The 23,885-nt window shown below is 44.7% G+C and overlaps 1 protein-coding gene across 5 annotated transcripts in view; it reads left to right on the plus strand.

Annotated features, from left to right (window-relative positions):
• The window catches only part of LOC108232904 (piezo-type mechanosensitive ion channel component 2), a 94,157-nt gene that overhangs the window by 52,369 nt on the left and 17,903 nt on the right, over positions 1 to 23,885 (plus strand). For 4 of the 5 annotated variants that reach the window (XM_037981830.1, XM_017411020.3, XM_037981831.1 and 1 more), the window contains 23 exons: positions 91 to 213; positions 1,236 to 1,436; positions 1,512 to 1,716; positions 1,890 to 1,991; positions 2,899 to 3,064; positions 7,318 to 7,561; positions 8,206 to 8,323; positions 9,585 to 9,741; positions 10,868 to 10,957; positions 12,249 to 12,376; positions 12,551 to 12,619; positions 13,690 to 13,793; positions 15,719 to 15,817; positions 17,326 to 17,446; positions 17,635 to 17,715; positions 17,900 to 18,066; positions 18,145 to 18,338; positions 19,260 to 19,433; positions 20,409 to 21,047; positions 21,166 to 21,424; positions 21,533 to 21,712; positions 22,677 to 22,983; positions 23,124 to 23,256. In XM_037981830.1, coding sequence (XP_037837758.1) covers positions 91 to 213; positions 1,236 to 1,436; positions 1,512 to 1,716; positions 1,890 to 1,991; positions 2,899 to 3,064; positions 7,318 to 7,561; positions 8,206 to 8,323; positions 9,585 to 9,741; positions 10,868 to 10,957; positions 12,249 to 12,376; positions 12,551 to 12,619; positions 13,690 to 13,793; positions 15,719 to 15,817; positions 17,326 to 17,446; positions 17,635 to 17,715; positions 17,900 to 18,066; positions 18,145 to 18,338; positions 19,260 to 19,433; positions 20,409 to 21,047; positions 21,166 to 21,424; positions 21,533 to 21,712; positions 22,677 to 22,983; positions 23,124 to 23,256 — 4,061 coding nt within the window. The remainder of the gene's footprint in view (positions 1 to 90; positions 214 to 1,235; positions 1,437 to 1,511; positions 1,717 to 1,889; positions 1,992 to 2,898; positions 3,065 to 7,317; positions 7,562 to 8,205; positions 8,324 to 9,584; positions 9,742 to 10,867; positions 10,958 to 12,248; positions 12,377 to 12,550; positions 12,620 to 13,689; positions 13,794 to 15,718; positions 15,818 to 17,325; positions 17,447 to 17,634; positions 17,716 to 17,899; positions 18,067 to 18,144; positions 18,339 to 19,259; positions 19,434 to 20,408; positions 21,048 to 21,165; positions 21,425 to 21,532; positions 21,713 to 22,676; positions 22,984 to 23,123; positions 23,257 to 23,885) is intronic. The other variant, XM_037981832.1, reaches the window with a different exon arrangement.

Genomic DNA, 23,885 nt, shown 5'->3' on the forward strand with positions numbered 1-23,885 from the left:
TTCTTGCTGAAATTACATTTTTGACTGCATTGAGCACATATTCTGTTGCATACACCGGTTTTACATCCAGCTTTCTGTTTCTGTGCACAGCCAGATGCCTACAAAACTCCTCAAAAGGAAGAGGTTGAGAAGTCTCCTCTGTATAATGAAGAATGGGACACGGGCAACTGGGTGGGCCTGGAGAAGAATAAAGACCTGATGGGCTACCTGAGGGTAAGGAGAGAAAATGCTGATGTTTGTGACCTAAGAGCCATCTGTCTCAGTGGTGGTCCAGTCCTGGAGGGCCACCATCCTGCAGGGTTTAGATGTTTCTCTGCTCTTCAGCAGGTCCTGCAGATTCACTCAGTCATTCAAATCAGGCGAGTCGAAGCAGAGAAACATCTCAAACCTGCAGGACGGTGACCCTGAGGACCAGGACTGGTCGCCACTGCTCTAGACTGAACTACTGAACCGGCGTTTTGACAAAAATAATCCTTTTGAATTGGATTTTTAGGCACTTTGTGAGCAGCAGCCTATTTTAAAGAATGTTTTGTTCTCATTAGTTGCATTTATAAATTACAGGCCTAGAATTTCTTCAAGGAAATAAGAAAGAAAGAAAGGATGGACTTAAAGGTATTTTGGTTAAATATTAAAAATAACTTTCCTCTGATCGGATGGCGACCTGATAGTTGTTAGTTTGATATCGAGTTCTGTCAGTTGTGGTGGCCATCTTAAATTGGAGTTGCCCAGTTCTTCACCAGACGGAGCGTTTTTGGGAGAGCGGCAAAGAGAAAGCCACTGCTGAAGGAAACTCAGATCGTATCCCAGCCAGAGGTTGCCAAACAACATGTGGAAGACTCCGTGGCCCCAGAAGGCTCTGTGGAGACGGAGGGTGACATGAATGCTGCAAAATAAGGAGCTGAAGGTGTCTCCAGAAGGACTGTGTCGTAGCTCAGTCTCTCCCATCTCACCTGCTGAAGCTTGGACCTCCCTCCCTGTTCTCCTTCTTGTCATCACTCAGTTTCTGGTGGATTTACACACATGATGGATTTTTAAACTCACGGGGATGTTCAGGACCTCGGAAATCCTTTCGTATCCATCCTCTGACTCATGCTTTTCAATAACCTTATCTCTGAGTGGAATTAGGAAAGTCATTTTAACAGCAATAAAAGCGTAAAACACCCAAGGGGTTGAACGCTCTTCATAGGCGCTGTAATTGTGTGATTTAAATGTTTGCTCCCTGACTCTGTGTGCAGAACAACCTCCTGATGCTGGCTCTTTTGGCCTTCGAGGTGACCGTTTACCGCCACCAGGAGTACTTCAGGCTGAGGAACAAACTGTCGCCTCCAGCGGCCAGAATTATCTTCCACGACATCACTCGCCAGCACCTGGACATCGGCATCATCTGCTTCGTCAAATACTTCGTCAACTACTTCTTCTACAAGTTTGGGCTTGAGGTAGAACGTGTAACGGCGTCAGTGTTGTGTTTCAGGGGGTTCGGTCATGACGTCTGCCGCCTGTGTGTCTCGCAGACGTGCCTGCTGCTGGTGGTGAACGTCATCGGGCAGCGGATGGACTTCTACGCCATGCTCCACGGCCTCGCCTTGATCGTCGTCATGTACAGACGTCGGAGGAAGGCCATCGCTGAGATCTGGTCAAAGTACTGCTGCTTCCTGGCGTGCATGCTGACGTTCCAGTACTTTGTCTGCATCGGGATCCCGCCCGCCCCCTGTAAAGGTTTGTGCGTTTGAACAGGCCGGATTCTGCTTCGGCCACTGCTTTTCACTTGTTACCAAGCCGAGGCTCTCGGGCCCACCCCTCCCCCCCGTCTCTAACAGTGCTCCAGAAACAAAGCTGACATTTTAATGCTGTTTGTCTGCACGTCTCATGAGGATGTTTTTTTATTTCAGACTATCCCTGGAGGTTTCCAGGCTCCTCCACAGACTCCAACGTGATCAAGTGGCTCTACGTCCCCGATTTCTTATCGAAGCCCAATCCGTATTTCCTCATCTGTGAGTTCATTAGTGGAGCAGGAAACCAGTTTAGGGATAAAATAAGAATATGCACCATCTGTTGTGAAGGATTTGGGTTGATTCTTAAAGAAAAAGCACTAATAATGTTCATTGTAATCCCTATATTGCCTAAAACTTTTTAAACTTATTATTACTGATGAATTTATACATTAGTAGCCTTTTTCCTCCATTCACATTTAGACCAGTACAGATATTGAGCTAAAGTTTTGTGTGGTAGTAGCTGAGCGTTGTACTCAACACATACACTGACTGCAGCATCTTTGCTTGAAACCCTGTTTGCCTGTTTGCAAAGTGTCTCATAAACCACTGAACGAGTTTCAACGGATCTCTCGGAAACTCGCCCGAACGTCTAAGCGATTAACTTCTGGAGTCCGTCCAGTTCAAGATGGCCGCCACGGCTAATAAACATTAGCCTGCGGTGTGTCAGTAATTTTAACAGGCGTTGAGCTGACGTTTGGTGTGGTAGTAGCTGACGGTCGTTCACAACGCAGCACTAATTCGTTCCAGAGAAATGTCAACTCCATCCTTTAAAGGCGGCGGGCGATATGCATTCCTTCCAGGAACGCTAGGCCTTTAGCCTTTAGCTATTATTGCCTAATCAGGGTATGAGCGAGGGCAACTTGAGTTCATTAGATTGGCCAAACATGTTACTAGATTGCATATAATAGACTGATTCACTGCAGCTTTAACTCTAACATCCAATTTTATTAGTTATTCACACGCTTTATATGCTAATTCGGGGTATTAGCTAGTAATAAATGTATGCTAAGTGCATGATGAGGGTTTAAAAATTTATATTTGCAGACAACTATAATGACTAAACTGTATTGAGAAGAGCATAAATGAGATGTTATAAATCTGCCTGATTGGTTCCCTCTCCTTCCAGACGACTTCATGTTGCTGCTCTGCGCCTCCCTCCAGAGGCAGGTCTTTGACGACGAAAACAAGGCGGCGGTGCGCCTCATGGCCGGCGACAACGTGGAGATCTGCAGGGACCTGGACGCCGCCTCCTTCAGCGTCCACAACCCCGTGCCGGACTTCATCCACTGCAGGTTCCTGACGGCGTGCCGACGCCTCGCTGCATTCCGTCGCGTTTCGAAACAATTTGCGACGCGAGAAATGAGCTGTTTTTTTTAATTAGACCGGCTTTAAAGAGATGTCGCGGAGTCGTTTTGGTGCCTTTGCTTGGCTGGGGCCGCCATTAGTGCAGAGGGAAACACGCTGAAATGGAGAGGAAGTGAAGTAGACGGTGTAATTGACGCCTAATGATATCAGAGGCCGACAATAAAGTCAAACTGTAATGTGCTCCAAACAACTGGAGCTACTGAAGCTATTCGGCTGAAGGTTTGTAGCGTCAGCGGATATTTAAAGCTGCGTGAAACCATTTTATTAGTCAAATAATAAGTTTTAAAGCACTGTGGCGTGTAGAAGTAATCTCTACCTTTTTCCTGAGCGACTGAAACGTGTTTCATTAAACGCTACAAATAACACCGTTCCACCCACCGTCGTGACTTTCTGAGGAATAAAACAGACATTTAACCAGACTTATGTACAGGGACGGCTGGTATCAGTGGGTTAGTACGGCTAAGCCCTCCCTGGTGTTTACAATATAAATGTTAAAATACCTAATAAGCACAAATTAAAAATATTGTATCACATTTTAAGAAATTTACAACAAAACTGGCCCCAAACAGTCCCGAGAAAATCCCCAAATCTTTCCAAAGGGCTAACTTTTTACAGCCCCGTTCAGCCCTTTGTCTTGCCTGGTACAGAATGATTGACAGCTGTCTTGTCCCGCCCCCTCGGTTTGCTGCTCAGGCTTCAGCCAATCAGGGTGGACGTACAATAACGTGCCTCATTGGTTTATCGTGGACTGAGATAAGTGCGACGGCGAGAAAGATGAAGATAAACGAGGTGAATTATTTAATTTCTCACTCGTCTTTGGGGGACAAACTGGAAGTGAAGAGGTTGAGAGCAGATAGACCCGAGGATATTCAAAGTTTTCCTGGTTTCAGTGAAAGGACTGGCTAACAGCAGGTGTAGGTAACAGATCTTTAACAAGGTGGTTATCGACCTTTTTGCATGCCAGAAGTGAGCTTCTCTTTAAATAAGGTAGGATTCATTTTTTAAAAAAGAAGCACTTTCCAATATTGCATGTCTTGTTTGATTTTATCTTATCAGTGTGATTAGTAATGGTGTCAAGGAGTGTGGTGCAGTGTTATTCAAAGCTGTTTGACAGGAAAAATCATCTGAAATGATTACAGCTGAAACTCTTAATGAAGGGAATGAAGTTTTGGACGACTGATAGAAGCTCTGTGTGAGCTTGGTTTAAGGTTGTCTTTGTGATGAAAAAGGACAATGTCAATTTATAGCAGGTTTTATTTCAAACGGTGTGCAGTGAACTGTTGTAATATTTTTACGTGGGTTTTCTCCGCCTGAAATGGTATTTAGATAACTAATTTTCCAACAACAACCAGTTAATTTATCAACAAGTCTTTTAACTGTTTTTATTCCTCTCATCATGGACAACAAGTCCTGTGGATTTGGAGACATTTGTTCTTTTTTTGCAAAAGTTACCAGGAGGAACCAAATATTTCAGCCGTCTGAAATAATCGGTTCCCCCTCTAAAACACGGGACAAAAATAATTTACCAACAAGTCCTTAACTGTGTTTATTCCTCTGTATTATGATATTATTAGCACATTTTATTCCTAAAAGAATTGTTTTTTTGTTTTTTTAATGAGAAATATTTGCCCCAACAATTCTGTTAATAGATAAGTTCGCCATAACAAGTTGTTTGACCTTTCACGGTCTCCATAGTTCCCTTGCAGCGCGAGCACAGCGCGGCGGTTACGAGCGTTGAACATGAACGCGCGCTTTTTGCCGCGTAAGCGGCACGGAGACGCAGGGGGAACCGTATCTGATGGGGGAACGCGGCTCCACGTAACAGCAGCAACTCGAGCACATTACTGCCTCCTACATGTCAAGAGGACAAATAACACCTTTTCTGTTCAAATTGCCAACCCGCCACAGTGGCGTGTGTGTTGATCAAATTCACCCGCCACTTCAAATATTTACCCGCATTTGGCCGGTGGTGGGTGCTAATTTCCACCCCCGCTCTCAGCTACCAACACGCCAAATTTTAGCTCAATATCCGTCAAATTGACTGAGTTTTAGCCATGAGCTCTGGCGGCCATCCTGAATTGAACTGACTCTAAAAGTTGGTTAGTTGTAGACGTGTGTCCAGCGACGACTCTCCGAGAGTTTCATCAAAATTAGCTCATGAGACAAACGGACATACGGGGTTAACCCCAGCACTTCATTTGGCGGCGGGCGATAATGGAAGACCAGAAGAGCCGCAGACTGTCGACCTAGATGAGCTGCCCGGCAGAGGTCACGGCAGGGTGGTGGTGAGGAAAAACGCACTCAGCAGATCTTTTATTATGGCGAAATATCGGTAAGAAGAAAGGCTGACGGAAGACTCCACCTCCTGTCAGTGGCTTATTAAATATCCGAAGCGTACATCATTTAAAATTCTGCCTGCCGTCCTATTTTCAGATCCAGAGCTTGATACTGACTTTGCAGATAAGAAACGATAAACGGAGGATTCGTTTTTTGTTTTTTTTAAAGGCAGAAAGCGACTAAGAACGACGGCGAGAGCATCCTGACCTGTCCACAGTCATTGATTATGTGCTCTTCGCATTCCACTGTTTTGATGCGCAAAGTGGACAAGTCTTTTATTAACGCACTCTGTGTCCATCAACAAGCTCTCGTAGGCAGAGGAAAAGCTGCTCAGCCCGTCTGTCCGTGCCACGGCAGCTCTGCACTTATTCCATCGTTTCCCTCCAGGATCGAATTACGTATACGGGCTGGGAGGGAGAAATCCATAATCCGCAGAAAACACTCTGTCCATCACTCTGAGACTCAGACGCTTTTGCCCTGTACTCTAACTCAATAAATAGCTTTTAAGTATGGAAAAGGTATTTTCTCCCCCTGATGAAGAAGGACACTCACTCAGCTGTTCCGGCCCACATCACCGCCGTCCGTCCGATCGGATCCTGCTTCCTGCTCGGAGCGGCTGTTCGGTCCCGTTCTCCTCGCGCTGATGAGCGCCTCGCTCCTCACGGCGCTTTAACGGCCTCCTACGTGCTAAAACGGGACGCGGAGAACACGGAGGGGTGCAGCTGAGTGACAGCGTCGGGTTTTCATTGATCCGACTTCCCTGACAGGAAGTCGTGCTCTGAATGTGACGAGATCAAACACAAACGAAACGGAACGAGAAGGTTTTGACGTAAATCATCTCCTCTCTGATTAGCAGCTGAATGCAGTGACTGAGTCAGAGAATATTTCTTCAGGTGGCAAAGGTGGAGGGCAGGAAGGAGGGCTAAAAAATAAAAATTTATCGCAGCTTTTGCTGATAATGAAACCTGCGGCTCCAGGGGTGGAGCATCAGCCAGGTCCAGTTTGCAGATAAAACCATTTTGAGATGTTTCCGAATTTTAAATCAAGTTGGGTTAGAGGTCTGTGGAGACGTCCTGGACTTTCAACATTGTGCAAAAACATAAAAAAATATAGAAATATATTAACTAGCATACAAATAGGGTGGCAAATGGAATCACAAGATATTGTTTTTTTAGAATTGCTGCTGGCTAAATGACATCCTTGTCATTTATCAGACTAAAATCAGGACTTCATGTAAAAAAACCTGCGTGCTCAGTATTTTATGTCCCTTATCAAAGCTCATAGCCTTTTAGACTTTATCTTTTATCTTTTTTTGTTCCTTTTTATCATTAAAAATTTCTAGATTTGTGGTTTTCATTTTTCTCTCCTAGAGCTGTTTTGAATTTTCAGGTAGATTTCCATTAATCTTTAGAGCTGTTGGAAAGAGGGTGAAACCGCAGAAACGGTCAGAAATGCACCAGCATGGCCGCCGACAGGGCCAGCTGAGGATTGCGGCGGCCATCTTGCTAAGTGCCACACCTGTTTCCATGTGGAAGCCAGACATTGTTAAGCTCCTGTGCCGTTTGCTGCCATCAGTCAGGTTTTATTCTCTACGCTGCCGTCTGGTCCGTCACAAAAACAAATCGGAGTAGAAACAACGCCTAAACATTAGTTCCCCTTGCATGTCTTAGGCTTGAAAATTAAAATAAGATCAAAATAGTAGCGGTCACACACCTCCTCTTGTAATGACCCCACACCTCACCTTTTACAGTCATTTTTAATTCGAATAACTTGCAGTTATTTTGACTTTTTGTCCTAATCCCAGCCCCAGCTGTAACCCTCCCCCCGCTCTCTTCCTCCTCAGATCCTACCTGGACATGTTGAAGGTCATCATGTTCAGCTACCTGTTCTGGTTCGTCCTCACCATCATCTTCATCACGGGGACCACGCGGATCAGCGTCTTCTGCATGGGCTACCTCGTGGCCTGCTTCTACTTCCTGCTCTTCGGGGGCGACCTGCTGCTGAAGCCGATCAAGAAGATCCTCCATTACTGGGACTTCCTGATCGCCTACAACATCTTCGTGATCACCATGAAGAACATCTTGTCCGTGAGTATCCGAGCAGAGTTATTAAAACCGGTTCATTCGCTGAATTTATAACAGGAACTCGGAGCACTAAAAAGGAAAAAGAGATTTCATGAAAATATTTTAAGGAAACTTTCAGAAATTAATCATTTGACGGACCGACCTCTTCAACTGATTAACGTTTGGAGTCAGTCCAATTCCAGATGGCAGAAAAATGACTATAAAATGGCTGTAATATCTATCATTTTCACAGATATTGAGCTAAATTCTGGCGTGGTAGTAGCTGAGACTCCACCCCCAACACGCTGCACGACGTCTTTGCTTAAAGCTGTGGAGTTAATTCTGTTTCTGTTAGCGAAATATCTCATAAACTGTTGCACAGATTTAAACGAAACTCCTAGAAATTAACTTTTAGCTGTGCGTCTACAACTGGCTGACATTTGGAGGCCGCTCAGTTCAAGATGGCCGCCACAGCTAAATCAACGTTAGCCGTCAGAAAAGGCTCTTTTCTCAACTTGAGATGATTTTAGTCTGAAACTGATGTGCATTCCTTCAAAGAACCCCTTTAATTCATGATGTTTTGAGGGGGTTTGCATTAATGGACGTTCACAAAGTGCCTGCTGACGTTCGCTCGTATTTTGTGTTTTCTGACGGCGTCCTGTTCGCAGATCCTGGCCTGCGGCTACATCACCTCCCTGATGAAGAAGCAGTGCTGGCTGATCCAGCTGTTCAGTCTGGCGTGCACCATCAAAGGTTACAACGTGGACACCGACCAGAAGGGTAAAGGTGAGTCAACTAAAGGCCTCGGGACCTCGTTTATTAAAGGAATTATTCCCCAACGTCTGCTTTTTTTTGCTGAAACTTACCGACATCTTCTGGATATGATGTTAACACACTGCGTATACGTGAGTTGATGTTAAAACTACTTTTCAGGCTACGGCCACAGCTATCCTGCTGTATAGTTGTCTCCAAACAGAAGAAAACTGTTCGTACCGCACAGAGCGACCGTTTGCAGTGATTTTGCTCCTTCTCTTCAGCCTTTTCTTCTTCGTGGCGACCGCCACGGCTCGATGGGCTTTTTCTGGCCCCGGGGACACAAAAGGTTATCTCTGCGCTTCAATTCAGCCTCTATAAATAAATAAAAATGCGCCCAGGAAATGAAAAAAAAATGCGCCTAATTATGTATTGGATCCAAATCGCAGTATTACCTCAGAGTTCAAAAAAATATAGTAGGTAATTTGAGGGGGAGTTTTTACTTTACAAATTCCTGACATAGCCGATTCACACAGACGATCAACGTAATTATTACAAACAGCATGTGGTCCCGAGGTAAATCTAACCCCGTACAAAAAGGGCTTTATTCAGAGAGTCAGTCAGTTTCACCTGCAGCCTGTGTGCTCAAAATGTCCTCACTGAGAAATTAATTATATATCTTTTAATTAACAATTTCCAAATGATTTAATGTTTCCATAATTAGTGGCTCGCACTCTGAACATATTAGATCGAGCTCTAATGAAACCGAAGCTCTGCAGAATACAGGAAATATATTTATTTGTTTTTGTTCCTAAATGATCTAAAGGCCTCGCTGCAGAGGTAGACTGTAAGAGGATCTTAAAAGCCGGCGGAAGTGAGAGGTTAACGGTGACTGTAAAACCAGCGAGCTGCAAACATTAAAGGTCCTCGGATTCAGAGTAGTTTACCAACAGTGATAAAAAAAAGTAGACTTTTTAATTCTCAGGTGAAAGAGCGGCTTAAACAAAACCAAACTTTAATGATCAAACTCTTCCTCTTCGTTTAATCTGGACTCCTGTTTTTATTTGTTTAAATTGCGTTTAGTTTTTACTGTTTGTTTTAGAAGCGTAGCCTTTTTGCATTAGTAGTTTTACAGTTTAATTTTCTAAAAAAGCCCGACCTGGGACTGGATATGCAAATTTACCCCGTTAGCCTGAAGGCCTATAAATCTGCTTCACATGTAAGACTGAAAACAACAACAACCCTGAACCGAGTCGACAGACAGATGTGTTTTAAAAATGTGCTCGTGTGTCAGGCGGCGGCGAAATCTGCGAGCTGCCCAAAGACGAGGCGGGGATCATCTGGGACAGCATCTGCTTCGCCTTCCTGCTGCTGCAGAGACGCGTCTTCATGAGCTACTACTTCCTCCACGTGGTGGCAGACATCAGGGCCTCACAGATCCTCGCCTCCAGGTACTCGGCTGGCACCGGCGGGTGGATGGGGGGGTTGTTTTTATTAATAATTGTTGTTTGCAGCTTCGGAGGAAAGAAGAGCGTGTAACACCAGCGCTAGCCTCAATCCGCTGGCTTCCTGTCCGTCACAGGACGGATTTTAGGACTTTATTAAGGACAGAGAAATGTTTCTCCAGCAAAGGTCCAGAATAAATATATATATATTTAATTTAAATTCTCTTTTAGTGATAGCCATGCTGGTTTTCTTGTTTTTTCAGGCCCATTTTTCTCTGTGGGACAGACATTAGCGTAAAAGCTGGAAAAGCTGAATTACCGTTAAGCGTGTGAAAACTGCGCCGATTAAAATGAGTTACAGTAAATGGTTGAGGGGGGGGCTGCGGTGGATCGGTGGTCAGCGCCGTGGTCTCACAATCCGGGGGGTGCGGGTTCGAACCCAGGTTGCGGCAGGAAGGGCATCCAGCGTATCCCAAATCGTTCACTCGCTGTGGCGCCCCCTGAAGAAGGGAGGGGCCGAAAGAACAGGAAGACCAAAATGGGTAGAAAAGCTATAAGTTACTGCAAATACAGGGGGATATGGATTTGTTCTTTTATTCTAAGTAATTTTACTGAAATTTAACAACCGATCTGGGCCCAGATGAGACTTCATTTGGGTCCAGATCTGGCCCATGGTCCACCACTTGGGAGACCCCTAATTTTAGAACAATGAGATCCGACAACCAGATGTGTTTAAACCTGTAAAAGTAGATCTGATTGTGTTTTTGCAGTCGCTGCTCTTAATATGTGGACTAATTTAGCTCAGTTTGAGATCTTAGTGTGTTTTATCTCGTTTTTATGTTGAAATATTTCTCTTCTTTTAAGTCTGTTTAATTAATTCGTTTACCTTTGATGTTTTACAGCTTTCATCGGACATCATTTAATTGAACATGATACTCTTTCTGCCCGAGTTAGATGCTGTAGATTTACAAGGATTTCTGAAGCTGCAACAGAAGTTCTATTTTTATTCTCCGGACCTTTTTTCTGTTTTAAGTTTAACGAATCGGACCAACCTGTGAAACTGCTCTGATGGCGAAGGCTTTTAGTTTTCTTTGTTCCCAGAAAAGAAATCCAGAGTGTTTGTGTGTTTCAGAGGAGCCGAGCTGTTCCAGGCCACCATCGTGAAGGCGGTGAAGGCTCGACTGGAGGAGGAGAGTAAATCTGTGGAGCAGCTGAAGAGACAGTGAGACTCCTCGCCTCTGTCCTGTCCGCGGTTACCGCGTGTTGACGGCGCTCGATTTGACACCACGTTAAATTTGAACTTGATTCGTTTCGGCACGCCCGGCTTTAAAACATTTCTGCAGATGACGCGCTCTGGGCTGACGTTAAAACATCACTTTAAAGGTTTTAACTCCGTCCTGGAGGTATGACTCCATGCTTTGTGATGAACTTAAACCGTTTAAGAGCTTTTACTCTCAGGGTGCGCACACACACACACACACACACACACACACACACACACACACACCAAGCATGTAAAGAAGAATTCATGTATCTTCAGAGAAAGTTCGTCCCACGCCGTCAGACAAACACGCAGCTCTTTGGAGCTGAAGTCTGTTAAAATGTCAACATCTGTTTGAGGGAGAAGCTTTAATTTATCTGTTCAGAAGGCTCCAAATGGTCGTTTTTAACCTATAAACACCGACTTTTTGATAAGGTTTAGTCTTCACAGCATGTTTTTCTTTACTTCTGGCAATGCACAACATGTAAAATCTGTGCATTTTATTTAAATTTTGTTTCCAAGCAGCTGGGCTTCCTTGTGCTTATTTAAAAGGGTCTTAATCGGGCTTTTATTTGTACTTTGGCTGCTTTTTCTCTCATTTTCTGTGCAGTTCTTGTACCCAACCGTGACGGTGTTAAAAGAGGGACGTGTTTAAAAAAAAAACAAAACTTGTGTCTCTAAGAAATGGAAATAAAACAGAACAGGACCTGAGAGATGCATCGCCCTTCAGTTTTTCAGTTGATCAGACTTTTTGGTGCTAAAACTCTGATTTGTTTGGCTGGGATTTAAACCTTAAACTCCCGCCGTATCTTAGCTTTTCCCCCTTATTTCTGTTCTTTCATTTATAAAAACAGAGTTTTGACATTTGATTATTGGACCTGCTGCCCGTAAGCTCCATCCGTTTCAGTGTTTTTGACAAACCTCATCAGGTTTAACTCACTCCGTAATTAAGTAAACATGATTATTGTGGTTTTAAAAGCATCTCCTGGATCCGTCTTTATTGTTTCCTGGAAGACAGCTCTTAGTATATCATCCCGCATAAAAGCAGTGTATTTCCACCACTTATAGTTTCCTCAGGAGTTGCTCATGAGCTCCTGATAATATCCACTCACCCTCACTAATGAGCACTCGGGTGTAACATAACATCCTCTCTTTTCCACGCCGCAGCACCGCCGTGTTGGTTTTTCTTTTTTGTTGTCGGCAGTTTGTGATGCTCCTCTGCGTCTCTTCATCATCTCTCTGATCTAATCAGGATGGACCGCATTAAGGTGAGGCAGCAAAAGTTCAAGAGGGGCAAGGAGAAGATGCTGAGCCTGGCACAGGAGTCCGTGGACGGACCGCCGGCCGGCCGGCCCAACGAGGACGACGAGGATGACGACGGTACGGAAACGCCGGCCGCCGTCGAGTCCGCCATAAGGAGGCTCGTTTAAGTGGACGTGACTGCGAATCGTGTGAATCGTGCTCATGTTGTGTCACAATGTCTGAGAGGAGCTGGAAGTATGACTTGCAGAGATTTTTATGAAATGTTGCATTGATGTATTTGTGAAATTTTAGGGGCACAGCGAACGAAAGCCAAGACCAAAAAAAAGCAGTGGTGGAGGCCGTGGGTTGACCATGCTTCCAGTAGGTTGACCCCCCAAATCCTTCTCTTCCTCCACTCTCATTGGCCCTTTTGTCCTTGACCAGAACGCCGAGGATTCCCATACTGCCGCTGGGCTCTGAAGGCACCGTCAGAAAGCAGTCCTGCTCCCCTGCAGCCTTTAATCCTTTTCTGTCTCTATTTAAGGCCTCGCGTTTAATCGCGTAAAGAGGCGCTTCACGTTCGGTGTCATTAACGAAACCAGCGGGGCGGGCTCGGCCTTAAATAGACGCAACGAAATGACGACGAAAATGACTTAACGGCTGGAAGGTCTGAGCTCGCCGTTGTTTTAAAGTTTCCCGCCTGAAAAGCCCGCAGTGGAGAATCGCTCTGTTGTTCAACATTTTCAAGCAAAGACATGAAATCAAATCTGCCTTTATTCTCAGTACTGGAATAAAGGAAGAGAGGTTTGCTCATTCTTTGCCTGCAGACATGACCACCACACAGGTTTTTTAAAACGAAACATAAGAAAAACAATTAAATGATGATTAAAACTAAAAAAAATACAAACAAAAGCACCTTTTTAAATTGAAAAACCAGCCGGTTTTTCCCTGGGTTGTCTCAGTCGCTGCCTGTTTGGTTCGAGCTCATGTCTCATGTCACGGTCCGCCCGCCCCCACATGACATTTTGCAAATTATTTTATCACTTTGTCATTTGATGTTTCATCTCCATTTCCCAGCATCCTCCCTCATTTCCTGCCCACTGCGGTTCTGTTCAAGGACATAAAGTCAGCCTTGTCTATCCCATTGCTTCTGACACTCAGCTGCTGTAGAAAAGGAGTCACTTTGAGTAGCTTAAAGATGACATTTCATGCTGAAATCCCAACACGCTAACACCTTCAAAGTGCTCTGTTTTATGTGTGTTTTGTCTCGTCCTTTAAGTGTGTCTTAATCACACAACTGTAGATAAATGTAGATAATTTACGTAGAATTTAAGGGTGAGTGGTTTGTCTTTCATCCTTCCTTCGTTTCATCAAGCGTTCGTTCTCTGATCCTTATTTTGCTGCTTTTATAAAAGTCTGATTTGAGTTTGTCGTCTTCTTTCCCCCCTCAGTGGTTAGAAGTGGAGACTATTATTTGTTTGAAACTGACAGTGAGGAGGAAGAAGAAGAGGAGGAGAAAAAAGACGAGGAGCCGCCCAAGAAGTCTGCGTTTCAGGTGGATCGTTTTGGGTTTTTGGGGGGGGTTTCAGGATGGGGAAGCTCGGGCTGTTTCCTGTCACACGGAGCCCATCCAGGGCCAGGTGCAGAAATAAAAACCGGTGCCATAAAAATCCTGTTTTCTCAGTTTTGTAAACCGTATGCCCTGATCTGCAGCAACCTTGGTGTTTAGGTCTACAAATAGCAACATCAATAACCTCAAAAATATTGACTGAAGTGTCATTAAAGTCAAAATCAAACATTTATGTCTCTCGTTGATGTCATCCCAGTGGTTAAATTCTAACTTACAAGCAATTTATTTATTTGTCCTTTTATATATTTAAATAAATATAGAAGTTTTCTGCCCTCATCCATGAACGTCTCACCAGAATGTCCTGGTTCCCCATCATCCGATGCAGAGCTTGTTCATCCAGGCGGCGTCTGAGCCGAGGTTCAAACCCTAAAGCCCTGATCGTCGTCTGACCCAACCACAGCTCCAGAATTGGAAGGGACAACCTCAGAGTCCTCTGTCCAGAAGAGCTCAGTCCTAGGATGCTCCACAGGACCGTAGAGCTCCCAGACGTCTGGTAGGGAACCTGAAGTTGGACCGTCTGCGTGGGGAAAACAAACAGGCCGAGCTTTTCTCTGGTCCAGGTGACCTGATGGAGGCCAGGAGGTCAGTCTTCACCTGGGAGACAAGCAGCACCATCAGCGTGCGTTAGAACTAGAAACTGGACCGGAACCTGGAAGTTGAGCGGCACGAAGCACGAGCTCCCCCTAGTGGCCGGCGTTCCGGCTTCAGCTCTGAACGATGGAAGGTTAATAAAGTCGCTCTGTTTACATTTGTTTTCCTCGAGGAGCAGCACTCGTCACATCCGCTGAGATCGAAGTGGAAGTGGGGGCGGTCACACGGGTCTGTGTGGACGGACGATTTCAGCTCGTCCTGCTGGAGACATTGCTTTGAAGTTGGACAAACGGAACCACGCGAGTCTCTGGCGTCGATCTGCGTTTGCACTTGAACAGGAAAAAGTGACGCTGCGGTCGTTCCGTGTGAGGACACCCCCGAGCCGTCCCGTCCGTGTCCTGCAGCTCCTCTGTCTCTAAGGGACGTCCTCAGTCCTCCACCCACTGATGGACGCTTCTCCAAGTCTCCTGCAGCAACTCCCGGCCGTGTCAAGGAGACGAAACTGGACCAAAAACTTTCACACGTCCTGGAGCAAGAGAGGCCGTTTGTCAGGCGCCGTTTCCAAGCTTCCTTTACATTTCAGTAAATCTAAATTATAAAATGTTTTTATTTCTGTGCTACTTTATTTAGAGTCCCTCAGCGTCCATCCAGAGTAAAATGAAGCTGCAGGATATGTCCTGTTTTTCTTAATGTAAGACAGAACGGTTCCTGCTGCACATCGTCGCGTTTGGTTTCCTGAACTGAGAGAAGAGTTTTAATTTCTTTTTGTCCTGTTTTTATTCTTCTGGCACCTGGTGGGTTCTTCGCCCTCGCTTTAAATTTACTGTTTTTATTTTTCCAATCTCACTTTTAAAGAGATAAAAAGTAAATTTCGTCTCCGGTTTGTTTTTGCTCTGTCGGTACTCCATCATGTGCTGACGAGGACGGACTGAAACGCATTTCTTTAAAATTTAAACCAATCTTGTTGAATTTTCACAGATCACATGATCTGAGAGTCAAAACAGATTTATGTCTCCACTTATTTTACATGCATTACTCTTCTTTTTTGTGGTTTAATGTTACATTTTTCTGTTTTTAATTGTATAATATGACTTTTTTATCAGAAGTTTAGGATTTTTCCCTCAGCTCCTGCAGCCGAGCTCATTTATTCAACATGTTTGATTCATTAATCTTCTCCTAACACCGTTAACCTCCCGTTTCAGACTAAACTCTCACTCTGCTAACCCTTCTCCCTCTTTCTTCTCCTCCCTCGTCTTCAGCGAGCGATCGGAAAGTTTGTCTCCGCTGTTCTGGCTTTGCCCAAGTCTATCATTAGGCTTCCTAAAACTGTGCTGCAGTATGTAGCCAAGGCAGGAAAGGTACTCACCCGACTCACCCGGCGCCGCTTGCTTTCCTGCGTGATCGGCTCTAAAAGCAACTAATGTGTGCAGCTCATATTTCATCTTCATTTTCTTCATCTAAGCAAAATAATTTGGCCCAAATGCATCAAATATGAGCTGAAAAAATGCTTCTGTGCTGAACTGTTTTGTGTTTTTGCACGAACCAAAGCTTCTTTTGCATAAAGTTTAGAAACTCTTTGTGAACATAATTAGCATTTTATTTATCTTTACCACAAGCTTGAACTCATGTTCCACCTTATTTCAGCGTATTAACGTGAGCTCTGCATGTTAAAGCTGCTTCAGAGGAGTTTTTCTGCCTTAGTGCAGGCATCGTCACGTTTGTGGCGTTTAGTCACATTATTTAATGTTTTAACTCTAACAAAACAGTTTATCTCCAGATGAATGAGCACGTCAGTCATTATATCATGGCATTATATTAATAATGGTGATATGAAAGTAAAAAAATAACTAAAACAACGATTCTGTTTTCATCAAAGTTAATAAAATATGATAAAATATATATTGATATAAATGATATCCTGAAGAGACGTTTGTAAAACAATATTTTATTTTACTGACTATTACGATCCTATACAACACAAGATAATATTATATGATACAATAAAACTCAAAACTATACAATAAATACGATAAAATACAACAAATTATTGTCAGCTTAGACATATTTGGGGCTCAGTTCTGTCCAAACAGCTGGTTTCACAAAATACTAAACTTTTGTTCCTGGCAACTCTTTTTATTGCAAATCAATAGATTTAATTATTTAAACTCTGCTTTTCTTGCTTACAGGATGAATTTCTGATGAAAAAAAACATCTAAATTTCTCTGTTTTTCACTCAGTTTCTGGTAGAATATTCCTGAATATTTAAGTTTCCTTAAACTTAAGGAAATTCAACCAAATTCGAGAAATTGCTTGCTAGATCCAGACACTTCAGACAGGTCTTTATCAGGTTGTTTTTTAATTTTCTTTTTTTGTATCGTTTGAACAAAATTTTTAAGACTACGACAAAGTTCCTTAACTTGCTTGAAAATCAGCATTAAGTGGTGTTGCACTGGAAAAAAGGCAATTTCCTAACCTTTAAAGTCAAGTTTTAGGATTAAAATTGGGTTTTTTTCCCCATTATTAGAACTGTTTAATTTTAAAAAAAGGAAGAAAAGTAAATAATTAATCCAATTTGCACACTACAAACATAATTGTCATTTAAAAAAGAAAAGAAACGTAAATATTAATGTTTTTGCACAACCTATAATTCTAATATTATGTGTTTTAAACTAAAATTAAAGTTAAATTCTGGATACTGGATGCTTAAAGCTTTTGCATATTTATTGTCACAGTAGTTGGAAGCAAAATAAATGCTCAAAATGGAGCATAATTCAGAGGTTTTCTTTAAACTAGCTCTATTAGGATGGTTTCTTTACCTTTTTTTGTGGTTTTACTGAAACTGAGCTTCTTTTCCTCCTTTTTGCAGTTTTTCTACCAGGCTTGGATCACCGATCCTAAAGCTGCTCTGAAGGCCCGGGCCAAAGACAAACGCAAGTTTTGGAAGAAGTACACCAAGAGAGTGAGAAGCAGAAAAAGCAAGAAAGACGGTGAGCGAATTTTAGTCGTTCAGCCCAGAATAAAAGGCTTTTCTTTAAATAAAGTTACTCCGTTTGCAGCGTTTGTTTAAATAAAGCTCCTCCAAGCCTCTTTTTTTAATTACTGTGGCAGAAATGCCACATTCTTGTCCTGACTTTCAGTTCTTTTCATTTTTTATTTTGATTCCTTTGTTTTTCAGCGGGTCATGTGGCGATAGAGGTGGGAGATCTGTCCGACGGGCAAGAAAAGGGAGAGGAGAACAAAAAGTCTGCAGGTCCAGGTGGGTTTCTCCTCATTTTACACAACATTTTGTAACTGTTAATTTCTGTCGTCGCCGTCCGGACACTCGAGAAGGAACCCTGGATCGCTAAAATCACTGATTATGGTCGTCATTTCTTCGTTGTCCCACTTTTTTATTCTTTTTTTTTTGTGATTTTGAAGTCGTGTATTTGTTTGTGCTGCAGACAACATCATCAAGCGGGTGTTCAACATCATAAAGTTCACCTGGGTGCTCTTCCAGACGACGGTGGAGAGCTTCACCAACTGGATGAACGACATGTGCAGGGAGTACATCGACATCTCCACGGTGCTCCGGATCGAGCGCTGCATGCTGACGCGAGAGGTCAAGAAGGTAGGCGGGGTCTTTTAATGAGGGGTTTACGTGACAGACACGAACGTCGTGAACATGAGTCCTCTCCCCCCCGTCCAGGGCAACGTGCCGTCCAGAGAGAGCATCCACGTCTACTACCAGAAGGCCATGAGGCTGAACATCTCCAGGCAGGCCAGCATGGATCAGCTGAGCGACGACGAGTCGGCGTCGGGCTCCACGAAGGTCCGGAAGAGACGAGGCGGGTACCGGATCGAGAGCCAGGACTCCACGGCCTCCAGAGACAGCATGTCCAGGTAAACGCAGGTCATCGGCGCGACAAACCTTCAAGAAACGAGTCGAATTGATGATGTATTGTGGTAAAGATCCGTACATTTCTGCTGCTGCTTTTACTTGACTGTTAAAGAAAATAATAATAATTTAAAAAGAAATTCACAGAGGAGGAAACGGTTAAAATTATCTGCACAGTTCTTATATAACCTTGCACCAATACATAATCTTTATTTGGATCGTTGTTTTAGGACGGCATCCTGACTGAGCAATTATCAGCACATTTCCTAAATTAGCCGTTAAATTAAAAAGTTTTTAATTTAATTTAATTTCAGCAGCTACGTCTGTTTCCACACGATGAAGAACTGGATTAAAAAAACAGTTTCTGCCCAACGAGTCGGACTCTAGATGTGTCTCCGTCTTACAGGAAATCAAAAAAATGGAACAAAATAAAAAGTCGATACAATCAAAAGCTTTAAAACGAAGTTGTAAATACTAATTTTAAAATCTTACTCAGTTAAAATTATTAAATAAGTGCCAGCAGTGTTTTTCAAACGGATAATTATTTTATTGTTTTTAATTTTTTTATTGTTTTGTATCCGATGAGGCTATTTTTTTACTCTCTTCCTGCTTCGCTTCTTTATTTATTCACATCCAGCTGCAGAAGCTGTGGGTTTTGAAACACCTATGTTGAATAAAATTAGGTTAAGGTTCAATAAAATACACATAATTTATGTTTAAAGTCATAATCTTTACAAACAAGTACCTATTTGACACATTTCGTTCATTTTTTGTGAGAAATCATTTCATCGTTCACCATTTTTCCTCCCCTGACGAGTTTCCTTTCTGTTTCATTCACATTTTTTCCCCTTAATGTCTCGCAGTGAGACATTAAGGTGACATTAAACACTGTCTGTCCCATCTCGTCCCTCCCGCCGCTCGGTCAGCGTCTGCACCGAGGCCACCACGCTGTTCTCCCGCCAGTCCACCCTGGAGGACATGGACCTGATGCCCGAGAACGTTCCCAAAACCAGCGAGCGCGCCAGGCCCAAGCTGAGGAAGATGTACAGCATGGACATGTCCAGCTCGTCTGTGGACAGCGGCAGCAGCTTCGTGTCCAGGTGCCTGTCCTCTCCATCCCATGTCCACCCGTCTTCCTCTCACATCAACTGTTGCTCATCGAGTCATTGCTGGACCTTTTCTGCGTCCCTAACACACGTTCAGGAGGAAATAATCTAAATAATATAAAATAATCGCCATATTTGGAAGGCTGTCCTCCAACCAAAGCGTTGGGGGTTCGATCCCCAACGTGCATGGTGTGTAAAAATATAAAATAAAAAAAGCGCTGTATGAGATGTGCATGCCAGGAACATTATAAAGCGTTTTGCAGAACCTGGAAGGGTTAAGAAGGCGCTCTTGAAGTGGATTATTTACTGTTTATCACACTTTTTTTCGTACAGAAATAAGATTTTCACGAGTTTCAATCACTCAAACTTGCTCTGAATCCGTGGTGGTCCGCTTCTGGTCCTGGAGCGCCACCATCCTGCAGGTTTTAGGTGTTTCTCTGCTCTTCAGCGGATCTTCAAGTCCTGCAGATTCACTCAGTCATTCAAACCAGGCGAGTCAGAGCAGAGAAACAATTAAAACATGCAGGACGGTGGCCCTCCAGGACCAGGACTGGACACCAGACTGTTCCTGGAAACCCGTTCAGATGTAAATTTTGAGATTATTACTGGTAATTTATTTGTAATTCCCTCTTCAGTGGTGAGTGCTATCAGATGGAAATTTGTCCCAAAAAAGCAGCCTTTCAGAGCAGTTTGAAACCTGGCCTCTGTAGGTCGGCATCCAAGAGTCGTCCGTTGTTCAGCTCCGTACGGTTCCTGTCACCGTGGCAACAGCAGCTCGGTCACAACAAGGTCCAGGAAACCCGATGGGTGTCCAGACGTCGTGTCTGCGGGGGGACAGGGAGGCGGGTTCTAGCTGCTCCTCTGTAATCCAAATTCAGTTCCAGGCCTGTCTCGTTACTTTTGTCGGTCAGTCTGTTTTGTTGGAAGCGTTTGAAGATAATTCCGGGGTTATTCTCTGCTCTTCTTCAGCGAAACAACGCAGTGCGTCGTACTCTACTCCAGGCAGGGCACCACAGACACCATCGAAGAGGTGGAGGACGAGCGGGACCAAGGAGAAGACAAGCAGCAGCTGGAGTCCCAGCATTTCGAGGAGAGTCAGGAGGCCGGGGGAAAGCAATGGAGTGATGGAGAACCCAGGGAGGAAGAGGAGGAGGAGCAGGAGGAGGAGGGGTCTCAGGGGGAAGAGGGTGAGGAGGGACTGCAAGGAGAGGAGGTAAGAGAGGAGACTTTCAGTGAGCCCCTGAGCCCAGATGAAGGCCCATCTTCAAGGCTGGAGGAGGGAGAATCTGCCCCCTCTGCTGCTGAGAATGACTTCATCACCGAGAGCGACGACGGAGGAGAGCAGCAGGACTTCATGCAGACGGAAGGACAGGCCGGTCTGGTCTACACTCCCGACACGGACGCTTCCAAGATGTCCGACGCCGAGGTGCCCCCCAGCTACAGCAAGGCGGTCAGCTTCGACCGCCTGGAAGTCAGCGACGACGACAGCGACACCGACAGGAAGAGGCACATGATCATGACGTCCGACAGCCGCTCGGACAGCAGGTCCGACATCATGCTGCCCTCCATGACCACCGAGCTGACCGCCAGCGAGCTGCTGCTCAACAAGTAAGTCCAAACTCCGCAAATCCGTCCAAACAAAACCGCCAGAAGCTGCACGGCGTCAGCCTCCATCCGCACGTCTGTGGTTTCATCTGAACACCGGTTTCTCCACCTTTCTGCTCAGGATGTTCTACGATGAGGAGCTGGAGCAGTCCGATAACTTCTACCAAAGCCAGCCCCTGATCCTGCAGTTTTGCTACGCCCTCTACAACATGCTGGTGGCCCACTCGGAGTTCGTTTGTTATCTGGTCATCATCATCAACCACATGGTGTCCGCCTCCTGCGCCACGCTGGTTCTTCCCATCACCATCTTCCTCTGGGCCATGCTGTCCGTGCCGCGGCCCAGTAAGCGCTACTGGATGACGGCCATCATCTACACCGAGGTACGTAGCTATACGTAGGATGGCGTTTTTATAAAAAAATGCATATTTGAAAACTGTACAGCCCAGTCAGTGACAACACAAATCCTTTTTTCTCCCCCGTCCTTCCAGGCCACCATCGTCGTCAAGTACTTCTTCCAATTTGGCTTCTTCCCCTTCAACCAGAACAAGATCGACAAGAACAAACCGTATCACCCGCCCAACATTATTGGCGTGGAGAAAAAGGACGGTTATGTGCACTACGACCTGGTCCAGTTGCTGGCTCTTTTCTTCCACAGGTCCATCCTGAAGGTGAGCACAATCACAAAAATACACACAATACGTCTTTGTACCGTGGTCGAAAAGCACCCGCTAACATCTGATGTCCACCTCGCCCTCCAGTTTAGGGTGTAATTACTTTTTATTGTAGCTCCAGGCTTGTTTTAATAGATACACTCACATTTAATAAACCTATAAAAAATTATTTATTTTTACACGCTTGTCCCAAGACCGGCTCTAAATTCATAACCGTTTTACGTAGAAAGGTGAAACTGCACAGCTGGACACCTCATGGGTCAAGGATGATCCCTATCGATTTCAAGGTCAAAGGGTCAAAGGTCAAGGTCACAGATGACCCCTTTGTGAAACCCTGTCTATGCTCTAACCCTGCAACCGTGTCACGTGGAAGTGTCAAACTGCACAGCTGGACACCTCATGAGTCTAGAATGATACCTATTGATTTCAAGGTCAAAGGTCACAGGTGACCTCTTTGCGAAAACCATGTCTGTGCTCCAGCTTCACATCCGAGTAGCGTGGAAATGTGTACCTGTACCATTGGCGGTACTTTGTTGTCAACAAACTTTATTAAATGAAAAAAAGCAATAAAATAAAAGGCAATAAACACAGATCTTTGCTGTTGTCACTAATTAGTCAAAAACATAACGAACCACACAGGTGTGCAGCCTAATGTAAGTCAAAAACCTTTACTGTCGTGAGGTTTTGTCCGACTGATGTAAAAACTGCCCGTGTGTTTTCTAAACAAAGTGTTGGAAGTTTGAAACCTGTCATACGTTAATATTTCATTCGCATTTAATTTCCTGATTAAAAGAAAGAAATAGGTTTAAAAAGGGGGGCAGGGAAAAAGCAGATTTTACAGGTTAATTCAGAGTCTGAGAGGAGCAGTTATTACAGTTTTCCTTCACTGGGTTAAAGGAAGAAAGTTTTTATTTATTCCACAAAAGAAAAGCAAAAATCAGCGAGTTGTTTTTGTTCGCAGTGTCACGGCCTGTGGGACGAGGATGACCCCAAAGAGAAGAAGGAGGCCGCTCCTCCGAGTGAGTCTGAGGACGAGGGAAAGGACAGGGAGGACAGCGAGAGGGAGTCCGAGTCGGCCTCGTCTCTGATGAGCGAGGGGAGAGGCTCCGTCCGCTCGCTGAGGTCCATAAACTTTGGGGCTTCTGTGGACCCGGGGCAGGTTCAGGTCCAGTACCCGCAGACGCAGACCTACCAGCGCCGCAAGAGCTCCAGCGGGGGCTCGCACATCTCCCACCGCTCCCGCCTCTCGTCCACAAGATCCAAAAGAGGTGAAAACTCCTCCATTTTTAATCTCCGAGCTGATCTGACCTGGTTCTTAGCTGCTCGCGCTCTTTCCACCGCAGCCGTGTTTGTGTGTCTCGTCTCGTCTCGGATCATTTCCAGCTCAAAATGTAAACACTTTCCGCAGGAAGCACCGCTTCCCGCACCAGCAGCCGCAAGGACGGCAGCCTGGCCAGCGTGCACCAGAAGACCCACAAGGAGATGGTGGTGGAGAAGCTGAGGGAGCTGCTCCTCAAGGCGAAAGCTTTCGTCATAAAGCGGTACGATGCGGCGAAAAGCCTCGTTGTTCCATAAGAGGCCGCACTGAAACAAAAACAGGGGTGCGCTCAGCAAGTAATCTGGCCGAATGATGTAAGAGGCACATCATATCCAGCTAAAAACCTTTTATGGATCTAAGTTTAGACCTTTAATTACAGCATTCCCGTCAGGCCGTTCAGTGTCATTTTTGTAAGTGCTGCAACAGACGATCAAAGCTTGTTATTCTCCTAAATGTAATCACGATGGAACGAGTGGTTTCTGAGATGTTAGGCCTAGAACAATAAGTCAACCCCAGTTTTTATTTATTTATTTATTTTTGTGGTTTTCCGTCTAATGGCATTTAGTTTGATTTTACTACCTTACAAATGCCCCTTTCACACGGACCCTAAAGGTCCCGGCTCCACTCTACTCGGCCCTGCTTCTTTGGTCCCTGCTTCGAAATCGGGCCAGCCGGGCCGGCCCTGCTTCGTGGGCGGCGCAAGCTTAGCTCCTGTTCACTCATTGGTCGTGGGTGTGGCCAGATGCAAGCATAAAGAGCGAAGGTAGGAATATAAACAACAGCGTTAGCTTACCCTGCAGCGTTTATGCCGTCTGTCCCCCAGCTGAAGGCGCTGTAAAGCCTGAGATCTCC

The sequence above is a fragment of the Kryptolebias marmoratus genome, linkage group LG20 (genome assembly GCF_001649575.2).
Source record: "Kryptolebias marmoratus isolate JLee-2015 linkage group LG20, ASM164957v2, whole genome shotgun sequence".
In the NCBI taxonomy this organism is placed as follows: Eukaryota; Metazoa; Chordata; class Actinopteri; order Cyprinodontiformes; family Rivulidae; genus Kryptolebias; species Kryptolebias marmoratus.